The 25,691-nt window shown below is 45.1% G+C and overlaps 3 protein-coding genes, 2 long non-coding RNA genes, 1 other non-coding gene and 1 pseudogene across 8 annotated transcripts; 4 read left to right on the top strand and 3 right to left on the bottom strand.

Annotated features, from left to right (window-relative positions):
- The first annotated feature begins 7,627 nt into the window (after nucleotides 1-7,627).
- On the top strand, nucleotides 7,628-8,295 carry LOC118987636 (basic leucine zipper and W2 domain-containing protein 1-like; annotated as a pseudogene).
- Nucleotides 8,296-9,419: 1,124 nt separating this feature from the next.
- Nucleotides 9,420-10,598, top strand: MCCD1 (mitochondrial coiled-coil domain 1). The gene is made up of 2 exons (XM_037046809.1): nucleotides 9,420-9,659; nucleotides 10,126-10,598. The coding sequence occupies exons 1-2, from the start codon at nucleotides 9,492-9,494 to the stop codon at nucleotides 10,306-10,308; spliced, it is 351 nt and encodes a 116-aa protein (XP_036902704.1). The 5' UTR covers nucleotides 9,420-9,491; the 3' UTR covers nucleotides 10,309-10,598.
- A 12-nt stretch (nucleotides 10,599-10,610) lies between these two features.
- DDX39B (DExD-box helicase 39B) lies at nucleotides 10,611-20,652 on the bottom strand. Its single transcript, XM_037046805.1, has 11 exons — nucleotides 20,546-20,652; nucleotides 18,978-19,309; nucleotides 18,178-18,305; nucleotides 17,599-17,691; nucleotides 15,601-15,784; nucleotides 14,827-14,945; nucleotides 12,535-12,666; nucleotides 11,657-11,766; nucleotides 11,426-11,570; nucleotides 11,136-11,283; nucleotides 10,611-10,830 (listed from the first exon to the last, which is right to left on the bottom strand). Exons 2-11 carry the CDS (start codon nucleotides 19,186-19,188, stop codon nucleotides 10,814-10,816), a joined length of 1,287 nt encoding a protein of 428 aa, XP_036902700.1. The 5' UTR covers nucleotides 19,189-19,309; nucleotides 20,546-20,652; the 3' UTR covers nucleotides 10,611-10,813.
- LOC118987592 (uncharacterized) lies at nucleotides 13,588-14,583 on the top strand. Its single transcript, XR_005066607.1, has 2 exons — nucleotides 13,588-13,899; nucleotides 14,113-14,583. It is a non-coding gene; the product is annotated as an uncharacterized LOC118987592 (long non-coding RNA).
- On the bottom strand, nucleotides 19,721-19,798 carry LOC118987652 (small nucleolar RNA SNORD83). The gene has a single exon (XR_005066621.1). It is a non-coding gene; the product is annotated as a small nucleolar RNA SNORD83 (small nucleolar RNA).
- A 3,242-nt stretch (nucleotides 20,653-23,894) lies between the features above and the next one.
- On the bottom strand, nucleotides 23,895-25,372 carry ATP6V1G2 (ATPase H+ transporting V1 subunit G2). Of its 3 annotated transcripts, none has more exons than XM_037046806.1 (4): nucleotides 25,262-25,372; nucleotides 24,970-25,053; nucleotides 24,584-24,684; nucleotides 23,895-24,121 (listed from the first exon to the last, which is right to left on the bottom strand). In XM_037046806.1, the coding sequence occupies exons 2-4, from the start codon at nucleotides 25,049-25,051 to the stop codon at nucleotides 23,948-23,950; spliced, it is 357 nt and encodes a 118-aa protein (XP_036902701.1). In that variant the 5' UTR covers nucleotides 25,052-25,053; nucleotides 25,262-25,372; the 3' UTR covers nucleotides 23,895-23,947. The 3 variants fall into 3 exon arrangements, with proteins under 3 accessions (XP_036902701.1, XP_036902702.1, XP_036902703.1); XM_037046807.1 differs by lacking the exon at nucleotides 25,262-25,372 and adding an exon at nucleotides 25,129-25,243; XM_037046808.1 differs by lacking the exon at nucleotides 24,970-25,053.
- Nucleotides 25,019-25,450, top strand: LOC118987593 (uncharacterized). Its single transcript, XR_005066608.1, has 2 exons — nucleotides 25,019-25,091; nucleotides 25,199-25,450. It is a non-coding gene; the product is annotated as an uncharacterized LOC118987593 (long non-coding RNA).
- The last annotated feature ends 241 nt before the right edge of the window (nucleotides 25,451-25,691 follow it).

Here is a 25,691-nt window from a genome sequence, read left to right as displayed (position 1 = left end):
TACCCTTCCTCCCAGGACCCTCAGAGATTGCTGAGAGATCGATCCTGAGAGTCTTTCTGGAGTTTCCATCAAAGACCAGATGGTCAGGTCCAAGCTTCTCCATCTACTGTGCCCACTGCTTCACACTCTGATCCTTTTTAGAGTTGAGGATCCAGGGAGAACTGGATGGACTTGGCAGGAGGTTTACTATTCAGAACCTCGAAGATCAGCCACAATGTCCTCTCTCCACCTTGAAGCTCAGGACTTACCCTCTCCTGGGGGGCGGGAGTGGCAAAGCATTACTGCCTGTGGTTTTTTGAGAGACAGCTCTAAGTCTCTTGCTGTTTCTGAGTACTTTGTTGCTCAGCAGAGATCTGATTAGGTGACTCCCCCATCTACATGCATACACAAATGACAAATCCTCAGATGGCATAAACATGGTGGGATTGGCTCAATTCTATCTCCAGCCCAAAATACTGTAGTCAGAGAAGCAGGTTGCACAGAACAGAAGCTTCTATAACTTGCAGAATAAACTCATGGGGCATGATTTTACCTAGCGTGGGCTTTGAGCCCTAGCCAATGTGGCTCATTTGGTTGGGTAACAATATGAAGGATTCTGAGTCAGGGCACTTGCTTGGATTGTGGGTTTGGTCCAAGTCAGGGCACATATGAGAGACAACCAGTCAATATTTCTCTCTCACATCAATGTTTCCCTCCCTCCTTTTCTCTCTCCCTTCCCCTCTCTCTAAAAATAAATACATAAAGTGGGCTGTGTGCATGGCCAACACTGAGCACTCCACAGATTATGCCAGGACAGTCAGCATTTCCAATCCTGTATGCAGAGATGTCTTGACCCCCAATGGAGTTTTCTTTCATCTCTGCTAGGGGGTAAGGTCCTCATCTTAGCACCTGGATAATTCCTTTCCCTGGCACAAAATAGAATGATTTCTCCTCACAGTTAAAAAAGGGAAGTCAGGCAAAGAACCAGTATGAGAAATAGACCAGAAATAGGAAAGCACGTGACATATGCTTGCAAATTTGGGGAAAGAAGAATGCTTTGGGAGAACAGTCATAATCCTAATTATCACTGCCTCCTCATAACCTTATAACCCAGCACCAGGACTGAGCTCTTACCATGAGTGAGTCAATCACTGTGCTTCATGTTTCTTCACAAGAGCTGGTGAGACCAGTATGGGCTGCTCAGCCTCAGAAATATAGAGCAGCTCTGCACAGCCATCCAGTCCTGAAGTGGGAAATATATTATCTGAATACACATGTGTCTGACTATGTAGCTCAGAAGAATAATATAGACAGATTCTGAAAGAATTGTTTGGACACTAATTAAATAATTTTTATATGTGTGTGAGGTAGGGGGAAATCCTGCCTCTCTGTTTCTATGACTGTAATACTTTTTACCTTACAACTGAGACCATCTCTAACTGATACATATTTAGTCAACTTTAACAATAATTATCTTGACTTCTAATTAAGATGATGGTATAGGTGAGCACAGCTTGCCTCCTTGCACAACCGTATCAAAATTACAACTAAAGTATAGAACAACCATCACTCAGGACTATCAGAAATTGAGTTGAATGAAAGTACGACAACTATAGAATTAAAGAAACCACATCCATCCAGACTGGTAGGAGGGATGGAGATACGGAACAGGCTGGTCTCAGATCCATGTGTGGTGGATAAAAATTCAGAAGAGATATCTCAGATGCAAGGAGTCCCAGGACCCCAAGCCCAGGGTTTCAGTACCAGGAAGAGAAGTCTTCATAATGTCTAGCGTCAAAACCCAGCAGGGAGGAAGTTGGTAGAAGAAACTTCTGGAGTCCTAAGCAATTTCTCTCAAAGAACCCTACATGGACTTACTCAGACTCACTCCGTCTGAGCTCCAGCACCAGAGTAGCAGCTTGAAAGGCACCAGTGGCATACAGGGAGAAACTTAAGTGTCTGGCATCAAGGTAAGAACTGGGGGACAGCTCTCTCCCAGACAGAAAGGTGGGCGAAGGTCATTGTCCCTTTTCTGAACCTTCCCTCCACAGACCTACAGAGCCAACTGGTTGGCGCCATATCTGAGACTCCATCAACCTGGCCAACACTGTTTGCCCCACCCTGGAGATCCCCTGAGGCTCCATCCCAGCCAACTTACAGCTGTTAACAGTAGCTTTTCCATTTGAAAGGCTGGTCTTGGCTCACACTTCACAACTTCCTAAATCCTCTCCCCAGCCCCCCCATACCTCTTGCTAAGTAGTCCCAGGCATGGCACTAGCAGTAGCCAGACTGGACTAACAGCTTAGTTTCCCCTAAAATCCTTCAAGCCCAGTATAAGTAGCAGCCATCTCAGATTGGTTTATAGCTCAGGCAGGGTGGCCCCAGGCAAAAACAGATGAGGTATGATCTTGGCCTGCCCCACCCAGGAAGCCCCAGGGCCTGCACACCAAGTGGACAGCTATAAACCATGTTGGAGCACCACCATCCTGCCCCTGCACAGCTGTTCCTCTAAAGTGGGCAGAGGTTGGTAGTCAGTGGTCATAGCCAGCCCTTGCAGCTGACTGGCCTGGGTAAATCCCTCCCATCAATCTGCCAATAGCAATCAAGGCTCAGCTACAAGAGGAGGATGTACTCAGCCCACATAGAGGGTGCACCTTGAGTACCCAGATTGGGTGAGAGGGGTCCCTGTGCCACTGGACCCCACAGGACATGTACTACATTAGGCCAAACTATCAAGACAGGGAGCCATAGCAGTTCTACCTAACACATAGGTAGAACTTTTCTTGCCAAACCCTTCTTGCAGACTAGAACGGTTTGGCATGAAAAATTCAAAAATATGAAAAGCAGAGACCTACAGCCAAGATTGCTCTATTCAGCAAAGCTATCATTTAGAACTGAAGAGTAGATTAAGAGCTTCCCAGACAAGAAAAAACTAAAGGAGTTCATCATCATCAAACCATTATTTTATAAAATGTTAAAGGGACTTATTCAAGAAAAGGAAGATCAACTATGAACAATAAAATGTGAATAAATACATATCTATCATCAATTGAATCTAAAAAACAAACTAAGCAAAGAAGAAGAACAGAGACAGAGCCATTGATATGGAGAGCATTTTGATGGTTGACAGATGGGCGAGTGGTGTGGGGGATGGGTGAGGAGGTGAGGGAATACGAAGTACAAATAGGTAACTATAAATAGCCATGGGGATGTAAAGTACAGTGTAAGAAATGGAGCAGCCAAAGAACTTATACTCATGATCCATGGACACAAAGAGTGGTGTGGGGATTGCCTGTGGGAGTAAGGGGTGCTTGGTGGAGGAAGGCGAAGGGGTAAAAATTGAGACAACTGTAACAGTATAGTCAATAAAATATAATTTAAAAAATAAAAATAATTATCCTGAGTGCATTTAGAATCATAAAATTGCATAAAATTATGTCTTTTTTAAAAGATTTTGATTTATTTTTCTTTAGAGGAGAAGGGAAGGAGAGAGGGAGAAAAATATCAATGTATGGTTGCCTCTCATGCATCCCTTGCTGGGAACTGGCCTGCAACCCAGGCATGTGCCCTGACTGGGAATCGAACTGTAATTCTTTGGTTCGCAGGCCCCTGCTCAATCCACTGAGCTACACCAGCCAGGAAAATTATGTCTTTTTGATGAAAAGACACTTTTTTAAAAGTGTAATTTGATGAAGACTTTGCTTAACTCTAATTTAAAATGCTAAATTGTTCTAGGAATTCAACAAATCAGAGAATGGCAGACAATGCTATAGAAATATAAACAAAATTCTTTGTTATAGTTTATTGTGATATAATCAACATTCAGCGCTGTGTAAGTTTAAGGTATACAACATAGTGACTTACATATATTTTGAAATGATTTTCACAATAGGTTTAATTAGGACTCATCATCTCATATAGATGCAAAATTTTTTTTCCTTGTGATGAGAACTATTAGGATTTACTCTCTTAGCAACCTTCAAATATGCCATATAGCAGTGTCAACTATAGTTATCACACTATACATTCCATCCCCAGCACTTACTTACCTCATAACTGAAACTTGGTACCTTTGACCAGCATCACCCAATCCCCTACCTCTCACTTCTCCCTCCGGTAACCACAAACTGATCTTTTCTAAGAGACACCACCCACTGTGTGCCCCAAACCAGAAGTCAGGAAGAACCGAGCATCAGGGTGGGGGAAATTTCAACCCCCATAAGCTTTGCACAAGTCAGGGTGCTGATGCTTGACTTATTATTCACATTTTGTGTTCATTTATTCTCTCAGTAACTTGATCTACAGAGCAGCACAGTTTCATCACTTCAGAAGCAAACTGATCCCTAATTTTCATGATGAGGGAACCCCAAAGCACTGTCCCCTCCCCTGATATCATACTTTAGCTCTGCTTCATTACAAGAGGGTGGCAAGTGTTCATAGCAGATTTTCCCCCAATAGTGTCAGCTGCGAACATTGGCCCAAATGTCCCGTTCTGTCCTCTCCCAGACCTTTAGTCTTTGCTGTGAGTCATAGAGCTGGGGAAAGGATGTGGAGATTTGTTAGTGCTGTGTCAAAGCATCAAGATACACCTCTGCCTTTCTACAGACCCTCATAGTCCGTCCCTTCCCAGACACGTGAAATAAACATAGGCCAGACATGTGTCTTTAAAGAGTACTTCAACACTCATAAAGTTATACAGACTTACTTAATAAACATGAAGTAATGCATGTAACTGTGTGAGTTTGGTGAAGGGGAGCTCAAAGAGCCAGAAAGCTGGTATTAGACTCCTCAGGACGAGCCATAAGAAACTTATGGGTAAGCTAGTAGATAACAGTATAACTATTATACATGTAGTATATTATAATATAAATTATAATGATATATAATGAGAAACAATGATAATAACTAATGTGGCACAGACGTCAGAACCTCATGTCTATTTACACATTTAATCTTGCCTCACACATGAAAATAAACACTGTTATTTCCCCATTTTGCAACGTAGGAAACTGAGGCAGCACAAGGGAAAGTGTTTGTGAGACCAGAGCAGGGAGTCAACATAGGCCTCCAGGGTGCAGGTTCTAGGCTCCCAGTTGACAGTGAACCAGAGGCTGACAACAGAGATTGACATCCCAGCTGCCTGGATCTGGCCTTGATCCAGGTCTTGCAAGCTAACGAGCTCTGAGGGAAAAGAGAAACCAATAAAAGTTCAGTTGGTTGTGAAATATTGCTTCTTTCTCTCTCAGGGTTCTCCTGCAGTCGCTCTAAACCCAGATAATTCCTTTCTCTGAGGGAAAATAATACCCTCACTTATTTAGGGGTAAATTTCACTTACTTAAGTGAAAACATGAAAACATCTTTAAGAGCCAATAAAATATTGTACAGAAAAAAAACCACTTAAAAAATTTGAGACTAAGTACTATGAGGCAATTCTATTGGCTATGATCATGTAGTTTCTAACCCTCGTTGCAGCACAAATGCTTGGGTTTTCTGAGCTTTCTGAATAACAGCAGGAGGCAAGACTGCATAGGAAATGTGCAATACATCAATGATTTACTTAAAAACTTTTAAGGACAATTTCCTTTTGTTTTTAAGCTTTATATTTTAGTTAACAGTGTTCATCAAACTAAGATTAACAAGCAGGGTGATAAGGTATATAAGGCAAAAGGGGAAAAGATTGAATTAGAGTTTTCAAATCCACAGGATATGGTAATAAAGGGTCTTGCCCTGGCTAGTGTGGCTCAGTGGATTGAGCACTGGCCTGCAAACCACCAGCCTGCAAAGGGTTGCCAGTTCAATTCCCAGTCAGGGCACATGCCTGGGTTGTGGGCCAGGTCCCCTGGAGAGACAACCACACATTGATGTTTCTCTCCCTCTCTCCCTCCCTTTTCCTCTTTAAAAATAAATAAATACATTTTTTCAATAAAAAATAAAATAAATAAAGGTCTTAAGCAAGCACCTCATAACTAACACCAGAGTAATTGAGATATAAATCAAATCAGGTTTGGAGATCAGTAACCAAAAGGCAAAAAGAGCCCGCCTGTGCCAAAAGGCACAGCCAAAGTGGAGGAACTGAAGCAGCATTTGCTACATAGAGGTGTTCACATATCGCTCAGTGATGACAAGCCACATAGCTAGTGGGTACTGAGGAGGGTGTCACCACCAACACCAGGGCCAGACTCCTGGGCATGGCTGATTCTCACTCGGGAATCTGGAAAGGTGACAGCACCTTCACCTCTGCTGCTTTAAAGTCTCTAAGCAGTCCTGAAGAGTACAGTCTTCTCCTGGGACCAATCCTCAGAAAGAAGCCTTTGGATGAGAAGAAGCTGGGCTAGGATACAAATAAGAACAACAGCCATGATGGTTACCAACAACTCCGAATCTAACACAAAGATGAACAACAAGGAACAATGTCCTGCCAAGGAATCCACTCTACTTCTTCTGGTTTTTCCACATGGTACAAATTGGCTTCAGCACCTTCTGGAATCTTCATCTACTTGGCCCTGCACAGGACACAGAATGTGTGTCCTGTGAGCTGACGTGACCTCCTGGTGGGTTTGTATTCAGCTGGCTGGTTCTGGGCTCTTTGCCATGCTGTGCACCTCTAGTTACTGACTCCTCCTGTAGGAGCTTGCTGAGGAGAGCTGCAACCAGCTGTCCAGGCCTCCTTTAGCTTTTCTTTGTCCTCCTCCAGTTCTGAAGAGTTCTCCAAATATCCCTTCATTTCTGCAAGCATTCCTTGAGAGTACCTGGGACTTCTACAGAAGTTCATTTACTTGGATTTCAAGAGAGTCTGCATAGATCCCTTTTCATTTGTGAGATCTCGCTTCTGTTTCGGGCAACCACTGAATGGGCCTGCTCTTTCTCCCTTTCATTTTGATGCCAACACACTCACTTTGCTTTCTTAAGATGATGGGGTTTTTTACAGGCAGGCCTGGGCTCCCTGCCTCAAGTGCTTCTCCAGTTTGGCCATGCCTACCTCCTCAAGGTGGCAAGGTGTTCATTAAGGCAGCTGACTTCCCCTCATGATCACCCACAGTGTGTTCACCACCTGCACACCTTCTGTGATGCAGAGGTCTGTTTCTGGGCATCTACCAGCTGTTTGAGCTGAGTCAACTCATCCAATGGTTTGAGGACTGAGGCTTTATTTTGGATAGCACCACTTCTTCCTCCACCCTGGATGCCCTCAACTGCTGGAACTGACCCCTGTGTCAGTTCCTCCTGCTCAGCCTCATGGGTAGAGTCAGCTGGCACACACCTAGACTTCCTTTTCCTGCAATCCTCCAGCTTAGCCTATGCTTCTTTGTACAGCTGCAACAGCTTGCTCATCTGCTTCTTGAGTTCATCTGTCATCCTGTCATGGCCTTTCACTTCCCAGCATCATCACCTGCCTCTTGCATCATCCGGCTTTTTAAAAAAATATTTTCTTTATTTACTTTTGGAGAGAGGGAGGGAGCAAGAGAGGAAGAGAAACATTGATGTGTAAGAAAAACATCAATCAGTTGATTGATGCTTTTTAACTTGCACACCCCCAGCAAGGGACCTGGCGCACAAACCAGACACGTGCCCTGACTAGGAATTGAACCAGCAACCTTTTGGTTCACAAGCAAATGCTCAACCCACTGAGCCACACCAGCCAGGGCTGCTATTCTTAAAGGGTTTTTTTTTTTCAGAGTTGGAAAGGAACAAGCTGGCTATGTTGACTGGTGTTCTTCCAGCTAATGGAACACTTAATGCATCCATTCCTAATAGCCTTTATAATGAGAATTTGGTTAAAGAAGGTTTCAGCAGCTTTTGCTGTAAAGCTCTTTAAATCATAGATAAATGAAAAAGATTCAGTGCAGTAGCTGCAAGTGTTCAGAAAGTCAGCATGGATGACAGACTGATGGAACATTTTCCTGCCAATAAACAAAGCACTGAGCATTCACAAAGTACTTTAGTGAGGCAGGCTTAAAAGAGCTTTCAGAATATGTTCAGAATCAGCAAACCATAGGAACTCCAGAAAGAACTTCAAGAACAGATGCCCTGTAGTAATCCATTCAAGGATATAATTTTGTCTAGGAGGAAAAAAATCCCTAAACTCATTGTCATTGGAGTAGTCTGGTCCAGTGTAATGAGCACCATGAAACAGAATAAAGGAGCTTGCATGTTGCAGAGCAAGCCATCAGGCACTTGAAGCCATACAGCCCTCTCCCGGCTGCCTTTACTACTCAAGGTCCGCTTGAGCTGACTCTGTTACTAAAGATTCAGGAGTATTTCTTTAACATTCATTCCATGAGAACCTTCCAGAAAAGTGGTACTTTTTTACAAACCTGAAGTCCTGAGTAAGGAGCCCATTCTGAAGAGGTATAAAGATGCACATGTTGCAAAGGGGAAAAGTGTTTTCCTTGAACAAATGAAAAACTTTGTGTAGTGGCTCAAAAACGCTTTAGAATCTTGAGTCTGAAGATGACGATGGCGAATGAATTTTGAAACTACAGCATCAGTAAAGCAAACAGAAGTTGTAGATAAAATATGACTCACGTATCCTAGTTCTTACATAAAACATAAGGGCTTTCATAACAAATTTTATTTTACCTATTTCTATTGCTTACTGGAAATGTTTAGTTTTGAAAATCACATTTTAAGTAGCTACAGGAGCTAGAGATTTGAATCTAATGTTGCATTACTCTTTTCAGTTACCTTCTACCTCCTGTATTTTCTACTGTAATAATGTAATTTAAGGCCTTCCACAGTGAACAGTTCACTTTTTTCCTGGGTTTTCTATAGAAAGTTGTCAAGGTACAATTTGGTTAAAAATGTTATAAAAATTGTTTGCAAATTAAACTGTGTAAGTATCTAGTCTCAAAAAAGTAATGATTTCTGTGATAATTTGGTATGCCCAAAGTCCTCCTCATCCAACAAAACCTCATATACAGCAAATGAATTCATTAACATGAATTTTGAGTATTTGGACCATTGCTTATGTTAATCTTTTCTTGTACTTCTAACCCGATGTTCTTGAGCTCAATTGTTTGCTCTCTGGTTTTCATTCCTTGCTGAAGCCGTGTAGAACAGTGAAAGTGATGTCTTTGGCAGAGAATAATTAGCATAGAATATAGGAGGAAGGCAAGAATAGTATGGGATGTGTAGAAGCTAAAGAACTTATGACACATAGACACGAACTAAAGTGGGGGAATGTGGGTGGCAGAGGGTGTGCAGGGTGGAGGGGAATGAAAAGGGGGGAAATGGGACAATTATAATAGCATAATAATATGCCAAAAATTTTTTAAAAGTGGGGTCTTTCGGAAATTATATGTGGCAGAGGTGATGGGAAGAATAAAGTTCAATTTTTTTGCATTAAGAAGCTTCTTCTGGGAGTTCTGCCTTAACTGGCAGAAACAGGATTCTGTCCAGTGCCAGGCTGGGAGGGAGGTGAGGGCAGGGCCAGGCACTGAAGCGAGACAAAGACCAGGAGAAGCCAGTTCCTGGTGGCTGTTGGGCAGCTCAGACAGCTTTCTGCCTCGACCACCATGGTCCTCCTCCTAACCTGGCTTTCCCGGTGTTGTGTCCGCCTCCTTCTCCTGCCTTCCTGGCCCCTGGCCCCTGAGGGATCCCAGAGATGCTGCTGTTCCCAGAGCCCCAAGGCAAACACAAAAGAGCAGACCAGAGACAGTGGGAAGATGAGGTCCCCCACCACGGTAAGTGGCACCAGGAATGGAAAGCATGGAGACTTGGGTGGGGGGCTCATTGTTATCCAGCACCACAGGCCTACGGAGGGCAGATACCAATCCAGATTCCCGGAGCTTGTCACCTAGTCCCAACTCCCAGCCAGTACCCCACCCCCACCCTGCTAGACCTCAGAGCTCACTTCCCTAGCACTCCCCACCCCAGTCCACTGAGTTCCAGAGCAGGAATTTCCCATCATCTAACAGTTAATTATTTCTGGTGGTAGAGGGGGAGGGACAGGGGCAGGCAGTCCTCTCCTTCCTCCTCGTACAATGAGTCCAGTTACAGCCCCTGGTCCAGTGATTTCCAAATGCTCACCCGCCTCAGGATGAAGGGCCTATGCCTAGGAAGGAAGCTACCCTCAAACTAATCAAAACCTAGAGGCAGAATTCCTAACTCCCAGCAAGCCTCAGCTCCCTCTCACGTCCCCTCCCCAAGGGTCCCAGGCACACAACTGAGCTGGCCCAGGCGGAGGAGCTGCTGGAACAGCAGCTGGAGCTATACCAGGCCCTGCTGGAAGGGCAAGAGGGGGCCTGGGAAGCACAGGCCCTGGTGCTCAAGATCCAGAAGCTGAAGGAGCAGATGAGGAGACACAGAGAGAGCCTGGGAAGAGAAACCTAAGCTTCCCACCAGTTCCCACTTCACCATCCTGCACCGGAACACTGCACACTACTTGTGACTCTGAGTCCTTCAGTTGGAAATGTACCAGCCTTTCCCAAGCTACTACGAAAAACAGAAGACTCCTCCACAGAGGGCCAGAAAGTTGGAAAGCAGTGGGGGAATCATGAGCTCTGCAGCCTTTTTAGTAACATGCTCCACTATGCTCCTTCCCACTGACAACCTCAGCTCCACATAACCTAAAACCACCTCACCCCAAATCCAATAAAAGGAAGGAGTGCTTACAGACACAATAGACGCATGTGTTTTTTAGTTTTGTTTAAAAAAAAGTTCTGACAAAGAAGGAAATTGGGGTTTAGAAGGGATGATGCAAAAGAGGGGAGGCATGGGGTGGGGTTTGGGGGTTGTCAGGGGTAGGTGGCAGTAGTGTCTCCTTCACCCCCACGCCTGGTATCATCTCTTGAAGAGGGACAGTCTGTCACATTCCAGGAAAGGTGGGATGAGTCTTCTATCGTGTCTGTTCAACTGAAGAGAAAATATGGCAGTTAGAATAAGACATGAAACAGAAAAAGTGAGGTTGGCAGAAATACACATGCCCATACATACATATGTCTGTATAGTGTCTGGGTCCAAAGGGCAGACTTGGAGGTGGGGAAAGACATAATTTGATGAGAAAAGACCCCACATAAAGGTCAATTAAACATCCCAACCCAGCACGTGTCCATTATATACTAGGGTTTTACATACATAAGGGGATTTAAGACAAGCACACTAAGGAACAAGGAGAATCACAAAGGTTGGAGGAGCCAATTGCTGTGATTAATACTCACTGTAGGAGGAGATGTCTATCTCATCAGGCAGCTCACTGATGTTGACCTCAAAGCGATCCTGCACATCATTGAGGATCTTGGCATCATTCTCATCTGACACAAACGTGATTGCCAAACCTTTGGTGCCAAACCGGCCTGCTCTGGCCACCTGGAAGGAGACAGAAGGTAGGACTGGAAGACCCCAAAGAAGAAAACATCTGAAAGGAGGGATAAATATGTACGCTGTGAGGATACAGAAAATTAAGTCAGTGGGAGAAGTCACAGAATGTCCTTGTGGGTGCAGGGCGTACCCGGTGTAGGTAGGTGTCAGAATCTTCAGGCATGTCATAGTTAAAGGCAATGTTCACCCGTTCGATGTCCATGCCTCGGCCAAATAGGTTGGTAGCCACAAGAATTCGTCGTTGAAAATCTTTAAACTGCTGATACCGAGAAAGCCTTTGTAAGAAAGGAAATTAGGAAAATGTGAGTCCCTCGTTTTTTTCTCCCAAGGACACACAATTACTTTCCCATATCCAATGTACCTCTCCTCCTGGGGCATCCCACGGTGGATGGCGATGGCTGGGAAGTTCTGCTCCACCAGGAGCTGGGCCAGGGCAATGCAGCGCTGCACAGACTTCACAAAGATCACCACCTGTGCATGTATAGGGTCCACCCATGTGTGAAATTGTATGAAAAAGGAGTCTTCAGTAATTACTCTTCAAAAGGAATTCCTCTCAGTTCCTATCATGTGTTCCCTCTTCTGCTGTAAATATTAACTTTATCCTAATCCTCGATCATTTTTAGTGCAAATAAACCATGTAACAGGTAAAGTGAAGAAACACTTCTTAATAAAATGGTACAAAAACAGCCCTGGCCGGAGTGGCTCAGTGGACTGAGTACTGACCTGCGAACCAAAGGGTCACCAGTTCAATTCCCAGTCAGGGCACATGCCTGGGTTGTGGGCCAGGTCCCCAGTGAGGGGTGCGTAAGAGGTAACCATACATTGATGTTTCTCTCCCTTTCTTCCTTCCTTCCCCTCTAAAAAATAAAATCTTAATAAACACATAAATAGTACAAAAAAAAATTTAAGAACCTAACAGAATGAAGGTATTTTGAGACTTTCACAAGCTGACTAAAAAACGCTTTAAGGGTTTTATTGTTCTGAGCTTTATTACTTTATTTACTGAGGTTATTTATTGACTACCTGTCTGTGCCAAGAAGAGAACAGTAAAGCAGTTCCCACCTTGCTCATACCTGGCTCTAAGACATACTCTAAGAACTTTAGTAAGTTCCAGTTAATAGAATTTCTGCCATTCTGTCACATTACATACGTGGTTTTCTCTCAATAACAAGTTACTGAATACAGATTTCTGCTCCTGCTGGGAGATGCACTCATTCTCCTACTGGTCCTTGAACTGACCTGGTTGAACTCAAGGACATCCAGAAGGTCAAAGAGCTTCCGATTCTTCTCGTTGTCCTTCAGTTTCACGTAGTACTGCTGCAACCCATGCAGCGTCAGCTTCGTCTCATCATCCACGAAGATCTCCATTGGCTGAGGGGGAGGGGGGAGGTAGGGGTAGGGACGGGAGGGCAGAGCGGGGGGGTTAAACCTGGGGGGGGTGGAGGAAGTTATCTCCAATACACCCCATGGGGGGATGGGGAGAAGAGAGAAGACTGAAAACCTCACCCCACCCCCAAAAACACCCACATTTTAATATGCTCTCTTCCATCTTAGACTAGACCTATTGTCCTTCCTATTAGTGAAGTTCTAACACTGAAAACCATCATGAGAAAGAAAGTTTGCAAGGAGGAAAAGGAATAGAGAAACCACCCAATGGCAAGATGCCACTACCTCAAATGGAGGTGATGAAGGGAAAAAAAGCTTTTCAAAGGGAGGAATATGATCCAAACAACTGGGAAATGATGGGAAACACTGACTCAAGGTTAGAATTCCATCAGAGCAAGTATAATATGGGGGACAGGATACGGACTGCTCCATTTGAGTACTCACTCAACTAGGGTGATCATATCCATGTTAAGATGGAATGCTAAAATAGATATAATCAAAATGCCACAAAAGCAGCAGCAAAAATTACTCCAGGTAAGTTAACAACTTGCCCAGGACCAGAGGGAATAGTTCTAGATAAGACTGGTCTCTGAGCTAAGAATTCGACCATCTGCAGTGTTACATGGAAGGTATCAGTAATACTTATAAGCTTAGAGCTGCAGATTTGCAGTTATCTTTTTAAAAAACCCAAACACAACCCTTGAAGGGAAGGAAGGTAGCATTAAAAAGAAATTGACTCAAAATCCAACTTCAGAGCCCAAATCTCCTAGCACTCTTCACTAACTTGGGAACATAGTTAACACCAAGACTTAGGGTCCAAGACTTCAGAAAAGGGTGTGTGTGTGTCACAAGGAGGTAACCAGATGATGACTGCAGAAGGCAGGCTTTCCAAAAGGAAGTTCCACAGCCACCTTCATATCTAATTGTAGCCCCAAGTCCAGTTACAGACAAGGACCAGAGCAGGGAGGTAAACAAGACATTCCACTGCTTATACAACAGGCCATCTAGCCCCAATCCCTAACCAATGTGGTTATATCAAGTGGAGCACCTCACTTTACCTTTCCTATACCCCTCTGCCTTGAGTATGAAATAAAAGAGAAAGAAAAAACCCTACCACCCCATTCAGGACACCCTTCCCCACCCCAATACATAAGGGAGGAGAAACGAGGAGCACGGCACGCCTTGGGTTCAGCAAAAAAACCGGGAACGGAAAAAGAGGTTGGCTGGTCCTCAGCTTCCTGGTCAGGTTTCCCTGCGGCCTCCGCTGCCGCCATCCATCGCTGGGTGCCGTCCGAATTCTCCCGCCGCGCCACGAAGCTTCTCTCTGCTGCCAGCTCACATCAACCGAAGTTCCGTGTGGGTGTGAGTGGGAAGGAGTAGGGGATGGGGGTTGAGGTACCAAAGGCCCCCNAACCGGGAACGGAAAAAGAGGTTGGCTGGTCCTCAGCTTCCTGGTCAGGTTTCCCTGCGGCCTCCGCTGCCGCCATCCATCGCTGGGTGCCGTCCGAATTCTCCCGCCGCGCCACGAAGCTTCTCTCTGCTGCCAGCTCACATCAACCGAAGTTCCGTGTGGGTGTGAGGTGTGCGTGGGAAGGAGTAGGGGATGGGGGTTGAGGTACCAAAGGCCCCCCACTCGTGGAGGTGGGGAGGGAGCGCATTCATTGTGCTGTTTGCTCTTCTTTTAGACATGCCCTGCCATCTGTCCCTCTCTTGCTCTCCTGCCACCGGGAGGAAATGAGTGTTGGGGAGCACAAGGCTCCAGTTGTATGCTCGATGTCACCTTGAGGGTGCGTGGCTGTGGGGGTATGTAGGAGACGATGGGTAGGTGGTAAGGCAGAAAATCCTGCCCTCGCCCAAAAGGGAGAAGAGGTTCAAAATGCTGTGATTAAAAAAAAAAAAAAAGACGAACACTACCCGCTCTCAAGTTAACCCGACCAAGTCTTCCGGATTTTCCCTGGCACCCGCGCAAAACCTAACACTAGCTATTTCTGCCTCTGTTTGTCTCTTCAAGGAGTCGTCACTCCCAGATAGGCTTGTGCCCCCTTCTTGGCACTTGAAGGACAAGGGAGTCTGGAGGAAGAGGGCATGGACGGGGAGAAGGCAGTGGGCGGGGAGTGGAAGAAGAGAAGGTAGAAGGGTATTTACGTCTTGCATGAACTTGCGGCAGACTGGACGGATCTCTTTGCTCAAGGTAGCACTGAACATCATGACCTGCTTCTCATGGGGGGTCATGCGAAAAATTTCCTGGACATCCCGACGCATGTCTAGAGGAAAAAGGGAACAAAATCATAGGAGAAAAGCAGCATATGTCATAAACGAGACCAGAGATAGGCTTCCCAATGAGGTCAAGACTGCTGGAAATAGGAAAACAAGAGTTAATTCAAGGAAAGATTTACTTCTCTATTTTCCCCACCCTTATGAAACCACATCCATACTAATAAATACAGAAAGAACAAGAATGATGAATTTGGAATAAAGATTTGGGATCAGATCCCAGCTGTGTATTTTATCCAGGCAAGAAATATGATGAAACCCCAAGTCCACAACTATGAAACAGGGACAGAGCCCACCATAGAGGCACCCAAGGATATGACCTTTGAAAAATACTTTCCAAGTCCCTTCTCCCTACTGCTCTCTCCCCAAGCCCCAACTACCTACAAATACTAAATACTGCACAGCTATTACATTCCAGCTCTCAGAGTCCACTTCATGCTTGCCCTGGATCCCACTTTCCCATCTAGTAGTACAAAGGCTACTTAAAAAAGCACAACAAAGACCAACCCAGGAAGCCAGAGTTATCAGTCATGGGTAACAGGTTGAGCTGTCCTGGCCCTACTGTGCTCCTGTATCAGATAAATTTCATTTGGCTCCAAAGGAAAACTCCCAGATCACTAGCCCAGTCCCAGCACTGCCACTCACCGAGCTGTTCAAGCATCTTATCACATTCATCCAAGATAAAGTGTTTAATATGTTTGAGGTTGAGGCTCTTATTTCGAGCAAGGGCAAGAATGCGGCCAGGGGTCCCCACGACGATATGCGGGCAGTTCTTCTTCAGCACCTCTTCATCCTTCTTGATAGACAGACCACCAAAAAACACCGCGACCTGCCAACCCAGGAGAAAAGAGTGCCTCACAATGAAGCAACTGTAGGTCCTAGAACAGTGTAACACCGTAAGTTGCTTTCTAGTTGGTGGGTTGGGGTTGGGGGATGGGGCATCACTCAGGGGATAAGACAGACTATAATGACCGTAATTCTATAGTAAATCAAAAATCACTAATTGTGGACCACCCAGGTTTACAACAAAACAGGAGATACACAGCATCGCCTATGAAGAATTCTTGCCAAAAATGTTTAATTAGTTTAGCTTTCAAATATAAACTTCAGTTTACAGGAAATACTGGGGGGAAAGTACAAGTTAAACAACACCATAAGGAGTAACCAGATGACTCCAGAGATAGGACATTCTGCATAACTGGCCCAGGTTCTTCAAGTCACCATAGCATAATTTTAAGCAAAAGAAAATGTCATGACACCAATGTTCTTTGACACCAAGAACATTGCCACAAAGGTGAGGAGCTGGACCTATAGAAGAGCAAGTGCAATCCTAGCTCAATTTCCACAGTCATAACAATAGAAACTCTTTTCTGGCTTTCAAGTTTTAGAATAAACCTAGACAAGACTGCTGGGAGAAAGGACAGAAAGTAAACACTGCTGACCATGTAAAAATAGAAATATACATAAAGACACCTACATGTCTGTGTGTAGCATTCAGATCATATTTAGAAAATTGAAATTAATGTTTCAAAAAGAACAACACAAAGGAACTAGGTCAAAAAGTCTGTAAGTTGATAAATTTGAGGAAATAGTGGCTAATGCTTGGTTTCAAAGAACGATCAGAACTTTAAAAAAGTTAACAAGTGATTATCTTCTGTCAAGTAGAATAAGAGATGTGAGAACACAAATCTTTTTATTATAAGGCCTTCCAGACTATAGAAGCATTTTTACCATGCAGGCATTGCTAGCACTACTTTAGTTTTTTATTTTTTAAATATAAGAAGGAAAAATTGTAACAATATGAACAAAGATACTATTCTTCACACCCTTCTAGCCAGGATAGTAAGAAGTTACATACATCAAGTTTATATAATAGAGAACAACTAAAGCCAACTTTGTTGTAGCCTCCAGACACCTTTCCATTACTGCCACTTTAAAGATTCTCAGCCCTGAACGGTGTGGGTCAATGGACTGAGTGTCGGTCTGCAAACTGAAAGGTCTCCAGTTCAATTCCTGGTCAGGGCATGTGCCTGGGCTCTGGACCAGGTCCCCAGTTGGGGGCATGCTAGAAGCAATCACACACTGATATTTCTCTTCCTCTCCTTCTCACTCTCTTTCCCTCTCTCTAAAAATTAATAAAATCTTTCTATTTTTAAATTCTCAAAATTCACATCACACTACAGCCACTTTAGAATTACTGACCTTTTCTTGCCATATATACCCCCCAAATCTCACGCTGTCAACCAAAGCACACTGAAATGATTCAAAATGTCAGCATAAAGAAGCAATAAGCAGAAGGATGGTCCTGTGGTAAGCATCCTCTCTAGACCAATCACCCAGTCTCCTGCTGCACAAGCATCTTTACACAACCTGTTAAAAACCAAGCAAATCAAAAGCTTCTCCAAAATTAAAACATAGCTACATAGCAGCTCTGAAATTATAAAGCAAATCCAACTAAGCCCCAGAATGTAAACCTGTTGTACACCGAAATCTGCAAGAACTTACCATTAAATGTAACTGAGGTTCACATACAGGCATTTAACATCTGTGCAACATGAAGACTACTGGTGTCAAAGTCTCTAATGCCTCCAAACTCCCCAAACCCTCCCAGGTACACTCCCAGGTCTCTTTACCTTGGCTTACCTTAACATTGGGCATGTATTTAGAGAAGCGTTCATACTCCTTGCTGATCTGAAAAGCCAGCTCCCGAGTATGACACATCACCAGCACAGACACCTTGGGGGGTAAGTAGATGGAAAAAATAGTATATCCCTTCACTATCCCTCTGGGGAAGTGACTATCAGAAAAGTATACCTGGGAGAACATAAACAACTTCAACTCTGAGATCTAAATCATTAACCCCATGATTACTACAAAATATCCCCCATGGCCTCAAGGGTGACATAGGTCATCTAAGCAATAAGCACTCAGGGTTCACGATGCATCATGTAGTTAAGATTAAAAAAAACACCCTGCTCTGCCCTGGCCAGGTGGCTCAGTTGGTTGGAGTGTCATCCCAAATTTTGCTTGGGTGTTCAACCCCCAGTCAGGACATATCCGGGAGGCAGCCAATGTTTCTCTCACATCCATGTTTCCCTCTCTCTCCCCACCCCCACTAAAATCAATAAACATAGTCTCAGGTGAGGATCTTAAAAATTTAAAAACATCCTGCTCAAATATTCCTTTCCAAAATGCCCTCCCCAGTCCTCTCCCCAGCTGTACCTGCCCAGTAACTGGCTCCAGCTGCTGCAGTGTGGCCAGCACAAACACTGCTGTTTTTCCCATGCCTGACTTGGCCTGGCATAGGACATCCATTCCCAGAATGGCCTGAGGGATGCACTCATGCTGAACTAAAAGAAAAAAGATAAATCAGACCCTCCTAGTTCCTTCCAGCTTTAGCTTCCTCCAGCTCCAACCAACCCCTGCCCCCAGTCTTAACAACCCATCTGCACCTACCAACAGCTCACCTTTGAAGCTCCTGGCTCTGTCCTTACTTTCCTTCATTTTAAATAATCCATGACATTTGAGTGCCTGTCATAGGCCATTTCTCATACTTAGGTTGCCATGTTTTGGGTCACATAACCCTACTGAATGGAGAACTTGGTACCTGACCTAGAAGCCAGCCACCTTTAGACCAGCCATAAAGGTTTCCAGAGACTAGAGTTGGCCTGGCCCAAAAGAGAACTACAGGTGCAGCCAGCTCCTCCCCAGAAATTAAAATTGCAAGTCAAAGTGATAAAATTAAAAACCAGCAGACAAAACAAAACAAAAAAAAAACAACCAGTTACCAGACGAACGGTAGTCCTCTAAGGTGTTTCTGGATCACCAGCACTCCACATTATAAATAATACCACCCTATACAAAAGTCTTCTACTGATAAAATAGTTCCCAGTACTTCCTTGTTCTCTAGTCTATCCTAAATATAAATCTGTGTCACTAAGAGATCATGAACACATCTGTTTCTAGGACCTTTACAGCACCTAAGGTGCTAATGGGTACTCTATGCCCAGGATGAAATTTACCTTCTGATGGATGCTCAAAGCCACAGTCAACAATGGCCCGGAGCAACTCTGGCTTGAGCAGGAAGTCCCGAAAGCCAGAGCTATGGATGGAGACATAGGAGCCCTTAACATCCTTCTTGGCAGGAGCCTCAGACCCATCTCCCCCTGCTGCTGTCTCCACCTCATCATCTTCATAGTCCAAGAGCTCATTGTCCACATCATTCTCTGCCATAACTGGGCAGCAGGCAGATAAGAGGGAGGGGGTCTCTGAATGGGTTCACGTAGAATAAGTGAAAACAAGGGAGGAAAGTAGGGGCTTAAGGAACAGAAGATACACTGGTTTGACAGAAGAGCTGGGGAAAAAAAAAGACATCAGTCACAAGCAGAGCCTTCAGCACCTCTTTTGCAACCTCCCCAGACCCCACTTTCCCTAAACTATGAAACCTTCACTTAGCAATAAAAGTAATAAACACAAAACATAAAAGTAAAAGTAATACATGGAACAGAAAAGCGGTTTCAAGGGAGGTAGCCAGGTCACAGGTTCCCAACAAGATTAGAATCAGAGAAGGAGAAACCAGGAAGTTGGAAGGGGGAGATCAGCTTATAAACTCACCTGTAAATAACAACATTAAGAAAAAATACGTAATAAAAAGCAAAATAGGACGGGGTGGAGAATCTAAATAAAATGAAGACAAGTCCCGATAATCCTCAAAGACCCTGTTGCCCTTTCCCTATAATCTCAAACTATCAATCCTTAAAGCAGCAGCCATCAGTCAAGGGTGATAGATCAACGTCATCACTGCGCAAAGCGCTCACTTGTCAAAATGAAAACATCATGTGGCTGCCCTCCACCTCTCACAGGTCGACAGCCACCCACTCAGTGACCTCTACCTGGAGCCTAAAGAATCGCTATGTAATTATTTAGTGGCGAGAGTGGGGGTAAGAGAAATGGCTCCGCCGGGGGGGGGGGGCGGGGGAGAGATAAAGTTTATCTCTTCATCATACAATGAACAGCGTAACAGCTGAGAGGATGACACACTCGGCTTTAACTGAGCCTTCAAGCGGCCTCACATCACCGCTGCGTCACTCCTCACGTGAGACTCCTCTCCGAAAAACACACAGTAACATCTCTCGAAAACATCTGGAAAGCGCTCCATATAAAGGTGAGCAAGTCGAGATTAAAAAAACTCCAACTGACCCACCGCGGGCCTAGAGGACCCAGAAATCAGAAGGGAGGTGACAAGAGCCCCGCCCTCCATAAAATGCCCAAGACAGAGGACGCCTAACGCCGCCTCTCCCCGTCGCTAGGGCCTCCAGTAAACAAGGGATCCATCGGAGGAGCCGAAAGCCAGAGACACAATGGCGCCGAGGCCACCATCTTGAATTGAGCCTTTCTAGCTTCCCTACCCGCCCCACCCCCCGCCAGGAGCTCTTTGCTCTGGAAAGGGATGCAAGCGATGAAAATAACGACCAAACTAGGCCCCCAAACCCAGGCTATAGCCTGTAAAAGGGGCATCAGGAGCCCACGCAATAGGATGCATGCAGAGAAACGCAGATGGAAATGGATGGTACTGAAGGCCAAACCTTACCTGAGCAAGGCGAACGCATATGGCGGCAGCAACAGCAAGGAAGGAGGCAGCCTGCCTCCACTTCCGGTTCCCGGTTTCCCTCGACCCCGGCCTTCCGCCTTCTGGGCTGCCAGCGGGCGGGCGCAAGAGACCGGAAGGACCTTCCAGGGTTCTGTAGTTCCGCGCTCTACAGGGATGCCTCTAGAAACTGCCTGTCTGGAATATTTTTTAAAATTCACTTCTAACTCCTTCACTACTGTCAGTGACAAAAGGCATAAGGGAAACTAGCATCCCGTTGCACCGATATCTTTTTTCCCTTGTTCTACCCTTCTCTACGCTCCTCATCTCTTTATACGTTCTTGCTAAGGTCTTCTCTCTGGGCACCCCTCTAAGGCGAAGGACGAGGCTGGCGGCGCTGCGATTTCTCACGGGGTCCTAAGCCCGGTAGTCAAGGTGACCTGGGGGCGTACGCGTTGGAGCTAGGGAAGGTCAACCCTAGCTCAGTTGAGAGCGATCGATGCTCAGAGGCTCTCCCCTTACCCTCTTTGGGGACCGTGGGGACTATGAAATGGCATTTGCCCAAAGTAGTGTTGGCTAATGTAGCAGATACCCTAACGGGCCCTAAGTGGTGAGTGGAAGAAGCGGTTTGGATTGAGGGTTACACAATATTTCATAAGTATCGCTAATGCGAGCAGAGTATTTTTTAGCTCCATTGTTCAGCCTGGATTTTTTTCCAGAATGAAGCGTTTGCTATCTCTCCCCGCCCCCACCCCATCTTTGGTAATTACGGAAGTCAGACTTGTTGGCTGCAGGCTACTCGACAAAAATGACGATAAACGTTTGGCTCTTTATTACCATGTAACACTAAGAAGTGGGGACAAGTATTCCCATTCTATTAACAGGCCCAGACTTAAATAATAAAGCAAATTACGTAAAGTAATACTGCTAGTAAGGTGACAGCCACAATGTAAACACCTCTTACTCTATTGGGCTGGTTAATAAATGCACTATGGATTACCTCATTAGTTCAAGGCCTTTGGGAAGCAGGCTTGTTTCCTGTGGCCAAGAGAAATACAGTAAGTGATCCAAGGATGGTGTCATAGAAGGACAGTTTTTTTGAACCCTAAGTATCAACTTATTCAACAGTATTTATCCCTAGTGCTATCCTAGGATCTGAAGACACAGCAGTCAACAGCCCTGTCATCTCACAGAGTTCACATAACGGGGGATACAACACTCAAAACATGTGAATATGTCAAGTAGTAATAATTGCTATGAAGGAAAATAAAGCAAGGTGATAATGGCGGAAATAAAATGGAATAAGCACTGCAAATAGAGTCACCAAAAATAGAGGCACAGGCCACTGAGGAAGCAGGGCCTGTGCACACCTTGTGCCTCAGCTCTGAGCTACTACAAAGTTGCTAAACTCAGTTCAAGGCTGAGTTATAAACATCTTGGAACAACTGCTCCTTCATTTGCATATTGGGACTTACCAATCCCTGGCCAGCAATCTTTTATTTGCAGGAAAGAATTGCACTTTGTGGTTTTTGCCTTTATAAACCCTGCCTTTCTTTGTTTTCTCAGGGAGCAGTTTGAGTAGTTAAGTGAATCTGCATCTAAGGGAGTGGAAACGCAGTCCTTTTGCTCAAATAACAAATAAATACCTTTTGTTCTTATTATAGCCTGGGCCTCTGGTTAACAAAGGGGCAGAGTGCTTGTTCCTATAGCCCAACTTTCCCCTACACCTGCCATCTATAGTCCTCAAGTTCCCAAACCAGGAATCAAATGTTTCTCAACTTTAGAGACATAATAACATATTATTTGCTATGTTTCTCCAACAAGTTTCAAAGGACAACCCTTTTGGATGTTTGGGGAATATGAAAACTAGACACAAGAGAGTGACTAAAAATGAGAAATGATGAAGCACAAAGATTTGCCCATAGCCCTGGTCAGGTTGCTCATTTGGTTGGAGTGTCGTCCTGTTCACCAAAAGGTTTCAGGGTTCAATTCCCAGTCAGGGTACATACCTAGGTTGCAGGTTCAATCCCCGGTCGGGGTGAGTACAGGAGGCAACTAATCAATGTTTCTCTCTCCCTTTCTCTCTCTCTAAAATCAATAAACATATCCTCAGGTGAGAAACATTTTTCTTAATTTTTTTCAAAAAAGGGTTTGGCCCTGGCTGGTGTGGCTCAGTGGACTGAGTGCCAGCCTGTGTGAACCAAAGGGCCACCGGTCCAATTCCTGGTCAGGGCACCTGCCTTGGTTGCAGGCCAAGTCCCCAGTGAGGGATGCACGGGAGGCAAGCACACATTGATGTTTCTCTCCCTTTCTCCTTCCATTCCTTCTCTCTAAAAATAAATAAATAAAACCTTTTTTTAAAAAAGGATTTGCCCATAGTCATTTTATTGAAAGTTTTTATTGTTACAAAGGAAGTCTATGCATACACGGGGACACAGCATCACTTCAGATCTCAGGAAGTAGTGACCATTTGATGGGTCTTTGGGGGAATAAGAAAAAGGAGAAATCCAAGAGAAAGACCAACTTAAAAGAGACAAAAGAGAGCCTATGAAATGCCTCATCTTTCTGAAACTGCAGCAGAAGTGCTAAATAAAATCATTTCATCTTTTTAGGGATCATAAGTTCTCTGGGAACAAAGAAAGGTGGGAAGAATCAATTCTCCAGAGAATTGCTGGGTCACAGAATACAAGAGTAAAATTAGCCACAGAGGAGAAAACATCTGTAGTTAGGTGGACAGGGTGGTAATAATATCACAGGGTTGCCATTAATTCAATCACAGCTACTACATGCCAGAAACCATGCTAGGGTCTTTACAGAATGATTCCTAGTCATCGCAGCAATCCTAGAAGGTAGGCATTATTGTTACAGTATAGCAGAGGAGGACAGTGAAGCTACAGGTTAAGTAGCTTGCCCTGGTTAAGCAGCCAACAAGTAGCAGGGTCAGAAGAAGGATCCAAGCCTGCGAGGCTCTGGAGGCAGGTTGTTTTCTACATCCCTACTTCTCCATTCTACAAATTTCACAGAGGGGTTGGGTGAGGATGACTTGGGAGTTTACAAGGTCCCAGTGAAGGTTAAAGAACAATAAGGATACAGGAACAAAGGATACATGTATAAAGGACACATGGACAAAAATGGGGAGAGTGGAAATGGGAGGGAGGTGGGGAGGATGGGGGGTGGGCTGGGATGGGAGAAAAAGACAAAACTGTACTCGAACAAAATAAAATGAAAAAGAAAGAACAACATGGGCATTCAGATCTGAGCAGTATATCTATATTTTACAGTTATTGGGTCCTGCCCCTAGAATTTCTAGGAAATGGAGAGTAGGATTAGGGTGGAAGGTGATTCTGACTTGGGGATTTCTTCGAGGGAGGGAACCAGCAGGAAAGACAGGCCCCAGGATTTGTCCTAGGCAGCAATTCTGTAGTTGGGGTGGACCTGGGGCCTGACATCGCAGACCATGCCAAGAAGCTGGGCCAGGACACGATCACGGTTTTTCTGCTGGGAGCTCTGCATGACCTGCACCTGGCGCCTTGTAGCCTGCTCCACTTCAGCAGACAGGTTCCCCTGGGAGCCCATGGCCTGGGGGGTGGGGAGTAGAAGAAAGAAAGGAAGAAACAGGAAGAAGGGTCCAGGCATGTGGAAGGAAAGATCCTGGAGCAAGGCCAGGAAGAAAGGCCCTCTCCAAAGACCACATCCCACGGAAATACCCAGAGACCAAAGAAAGCAACACAATCCCCTTTCCCCCAAGACCTGACATGTAACTTCTTCCTTAAACAGACTGTATAATCTCTACCTTACCACCCATGACCACTAAAATCTGCCCTCCACCCCAAATATCACCATACGCCACACAGACTGGCAATTCCCCCACAAGCTGTTCTTCAAATGCCCAGATTCTGTTACACAAACAAAGCTTGACCAATGTCATGTTCCCCACCAGGATCCCTTTCTGTCCTTTCCCACCTTATTTTCTTGTAGAATCACCCTGTACACACCCCAACTTACACCCCAGGGTGCCTTCCCAACTCTCCTCAGACTCACCGCCTGCTGCTTGCTCTGGAATTCCTGCTCTCGCTCTCGTCGGTATTGTTCCACTTCCATCTGTGCCTCCTCCTTTGCCTGCTTCAGACGCCTGGCCTTTCCTGGAAGTAAAAGAAAGGACAGGATCAGGATATGCCTCACACAAAATGTGATAGTAGGGGGTCAGTCCTTTTCAGGAAGTTTTTCTGCCTTCTCTCAGCCAACCAGGTGCTAGATTCTAACACTCATCCATTTCTTCCCTCCTAATCAATCACCCCAGCCCCCAGCTCTCCGACCACACCGCCCCTCAACCCCATCAGGCTTGGGTTTTCCTAAGGACTCAGATGTTTGCTGTCAACCCATCCCCAATTTTCTTTCTAGATTCCTAGGGGAGGGAGAAGACTCACTCTTTCTAGCATCTGCCACCTTCTCAGCCGCTCGTTTCTCTGCTTGCAGGAGTTGCTGGATACCCTGGGATTGGCTGGCCATTTCTGTCGTTCTTGCAGATTCTGTTTAGGATGCTACCAAGGTACCAAATGGCTCCCACCCCACCCTCCACCGCCTACTTCTCCTCTTCCAGCTCCTTGCTGCAGTCCTCCAGTACTCCTGGGTCTTAGTGCTCCCCTTTTCCCTCAGCCTCCTCTACTGGCAGTCTCCCCCAAACTGATCTCCCAATGGTGGCAGGTCTTCCTCTCCCACCTCACTCTGGCAGTACCCAGAAGGAACGCTCGGCGGCAGCAGAGACCAGACCCAAAGCTGCCCATTAACTTCACAACAAGCGCAAAGCTTTCCCAGTCGCGAGATATAGGAATGGAGGCAGGGGCGGAGAGAAGGCAGAGTTTAGAATGGGGTGAGAAGGTAAGGAAGTCACCATGCGTGGAGTATTGGGAAAAGAGTACGCTGAACTTCTGAGTTCTTTCAACGTTTTTTCTCACTCCCTCCCGTTTCTATCTCTTCTCCTACGTCTTTCCCAAGTCCAAATTTCTGCATCCATCCCACCTGCGTTATCCTACAATCGTTATGTTTCTCCATGCCTATTTTGCCCTTTTTTGATTTGTCCCTGTTCTTGGTCTTACTGTGTTTTTTGTTTTCCATTTTCACTGTGATTTTTAAAAAGATTTTAATTTAT

The sequence above is a fragment of the Sturnira hondurensis genome, unplaced genomic scaffold (assembly GCF_014824575.4).
Source record: "Sturnira hondurensis isolate 20B ecotype Veracruz unplaced genomic scaffold, ASM1482457v3 Scaffold0005309, whole genome shotgun sequence".
Classification (NCBI taxonomy): Eukaryota; Metazoa; Chordata; class Mammalia; order Chiroptera; family Phyllostomidae; genus Sturnira; species Sturnira hondurensis.
This window is presented reverse-complemented; position numbering and strand designations above follow the sequence as displayed.

What these genes read in the sequence shown, in the direction of transcription:
- MCCD1 (XM_037046809.1), top strand. Translation starts at nt 9,492, where the DNA reads ATGGTCCTCCTCCTAACCTGGCTTTCCCGGTGTTGTGTCCGCCTCCTT. An exon ending in AGATGAGGTCCCCCACCACG is followed by an intron (nt 9,660 to 10,125) that starts GTAAGTGGCACC and finishes CCCCTCCCCAAG; the next exon opens with GGTCCCAGGCACACAACTGA.
- DDX39B (XM_037046805.1), bottom strand. Translation starts at nt 19,188, where the DNA reads ATGGCAGAGAATGATGTGGACAATGAGCTCTTGGACTATGAAGATGAT. An exon ending in TAAGATGCTTGAACAGCTCG is followed by an intron (nt 14,946 to 15,600) that starts GTGAGTGGCAGT and finishes TTTTTCCTCTAG; the next exon opens with ACATGCGTCGGGATGTCCAG. An exon ending in GGGATGCCCCAGGAGGAGAG is followed by an intron (nt 11,571 to 11,656) that starts GTACATTGGATA and finishes TTTCTTACAAAG; the next exon opens with GCTTTCTCGGTATCAGCAGT.
- ATP6V1G2 (XM_037046806.1), bottom strand. Translation starts at nt 25,051, where the DNA reads ATGGCCAGCCAATCCCAGGGTATCCAGCAACTCCTGCAAGCAGAGAAA. An exon ending in GGTGGCAGATGCTAGAAAGA is followed by an intron (nt 24,685 to 24,969) that starts GTGAGTCTTCTC and finishes TTTTACTTCCAG; the next exon opens with GAAAGGCCAGGCGTCTGAAG. An exon ending in TCCAGAGCAAGCAGCAGGCG is followed by an intron (nt 24,122 to 24,583) that starts GTGAGTCTGAGG and finishes CCCACCCCCCAG; the next exon opens with GCCATGGGCTCCCAGGGGAA.